Raw genomic sequence first — 1,954 nt, forward strand, 5'->3', positions numbered from 1 at the left:
CCCTTTAGGTGATCGCAAATATGCTTATACGAATAAATTGGTAAAGCCAAAGGGTCTGCAAAGTAGATAATTGGAGACGCATATCTTTTGGCTAACACAACCCAATGTGTACCAATTGATGCAACAGGTGAAGCGTTGACAATATTAAAAGAATTTGGCGACGTTTTCAGGGGGAAGTTGTCTGCGGCATAGACACCGTTGAATTTATTCTTCAAGTGTTTGCATTGCTGTATCCACTTGAATATCTGATCTTCATCCATTAGCTCATAGGCAGAGAGTTTTTGGAAACGTTTTTTGCAGAATCGATGTACACTGTTGAACGGTTTTCTCCCAAGAATAATATTTCAATGTTGTTTGCTAATGCTGCACCGAACTTCAGTTCGACTGATAATGACGAGTTTGTTAATTCGGGGTGAATGAAATCATGTGTGGCTCCTTGTGTAGTCGTAAGATCAAACACCATTATATAATGACGTGGGAAATCAGCCAATGAAATACCGTGACAATTTTCAATGAAAGCCAAGGCTCCCATTGAATTGAAGTATAGCTTTTTGTTGTCTCTGGTCGACATTGGTGTACCAGCAGTTGCAAATCCGTTGCGGTAAACAGTTATCTCATTTAGACCAAATTTTTGATATGAAAATGGATTTTCAGTGTTGGTTCCAATGAAAGCGGCACTTGCAGACATTGCAATAATAAGTCTTCGAATGGGTTTTTTTGTGAAAATATCTTCTTGTTTCCAGCTTTGTCGCCCAGCTGTTGCGAGAAAGGCTTTCGAAATAACTTCGTTGTATCGATACATGGCTGTGGTTTTCAGAAGGGTTTTTTCAATTGCTCCCACCACATTATCCGATACTGTCATTTTGCGAACGAACAAATTAGCTTCATCGATTTTCACTTTATAATGCTTTGCACCGTCTTCACTCATTATAACAAAGTCATCTTGTGATCTTTGGAAAGAGATTCGCATTGTGACACCACTTATAAAGTGCTTATCACATGAGAAAAAGTCTACAGCAACTTTACCGTATAGTGTAAGTTGAATGGATCTTCGAAAAAGTAGTTCCCGTTGGGAAATAGTAGCGTTTGGAATTGTGTTGGGATCAGATTCGTATTCGTATCCTTGACATTTCAGCCATGTACTTTTTGCGTCTGATCCATGAGAAAAATCAGTTTCAATGAAACATTTGTGCGCGTAGTGTCCATTAGCTGATGAAATTTTGTTACCGTTAGCTGACACTGTACAATCAGCGAATAAAGAGTGTAAGATATTATTTACGATGAAAGGTGTGTCGCTTGCATTGGCATCTCCAGTAGTATAACGTAAATTGTTTCCATTGCTTTGCACAATACAGCACTTTATCTCAAGATAAATTTTCTGTAAGTCGATGAAATTGTTTCGGTCTCCAACAATTTCAAATTCAAGTGAAGATCCGGTAGGAGAATAAAGGGGGCCAGTTTTATCCTCGAAAGCTTGGTCAAACGTAACGAGCAGAGGGGGTTTCTCGAACAAGTCCAATGAAATATGCGTTGCCTCAGATGGGATAACAATGTTATCGCGCATTTTGACTTTTGAGAAGAAATCTGATCGACTTCTTTGCAGCTTGATTTTTGATGAAATGGCGCGTATAATTGGAGAAGGTTTGTTTTTGTAAGCTTTGCTTCCACGGGACTTCTTTCGTCTAATGACGCGCCGACCGATGTGAAGTGATCCTCCTAATTGTTTTTTTACTGTTTTTGCTACTGTACTTTTTAATGACTGCTTTGCTGTCTTCTTCTTTGTTGCAAATTCAGCTATCTCCGGCGCTCCTTGCACAAGAAGCTCTCTGCCAATTCGCTATGCTGCAGGCCAAATAATTCGTGTTGCCAAAGGTAAGGCTACGCGTCCAATGCCAGCAGCTAATGCTCCAAAACCGCTTCCTCTTTGTCTGTAATGTCCTGAGAAATGGGGTAT

The 1,954-nt window shown here is 39.8% G+C and overlaps 1 protein-coding gene across 1 annotated transcript; it reads right to left on the bottom strand.

The window, feature by feature from the left end:
- Positions 1 to 259: 259 nt before the first annotated feature.
- Positions 260 to 1,564, bottom strand: LOC142350948 (uncharacterized protein F54H12.2-like). The gene has a single exon (XM_075402975.1). The coding sequence runs from the start codon at positions 1,562 to 1,564 to the stop codon at positions 260 to 262; it is 1,305 nt and encodes a 434-aa protein (XP_075259090.1).
- Between the last annotated feature and the right edge of the window lie 390 nt (positions 1,565 to 1,954).

This window comes from Convolutriloba macropyga, chromosome 12 (assembly GCF_964194025.1).
Source record: "Convolutriloba macropyga chromosome 12, txConMacr16.3, whole genome shotgun sequence".
NCBI classification, from domain to species: domain Eukaryota; kingdom Metazoa; phylum Xenacoelomorpha; order Acoela; family Convolutidae; genus Convolutriloba; species Convolutriloba macropyga.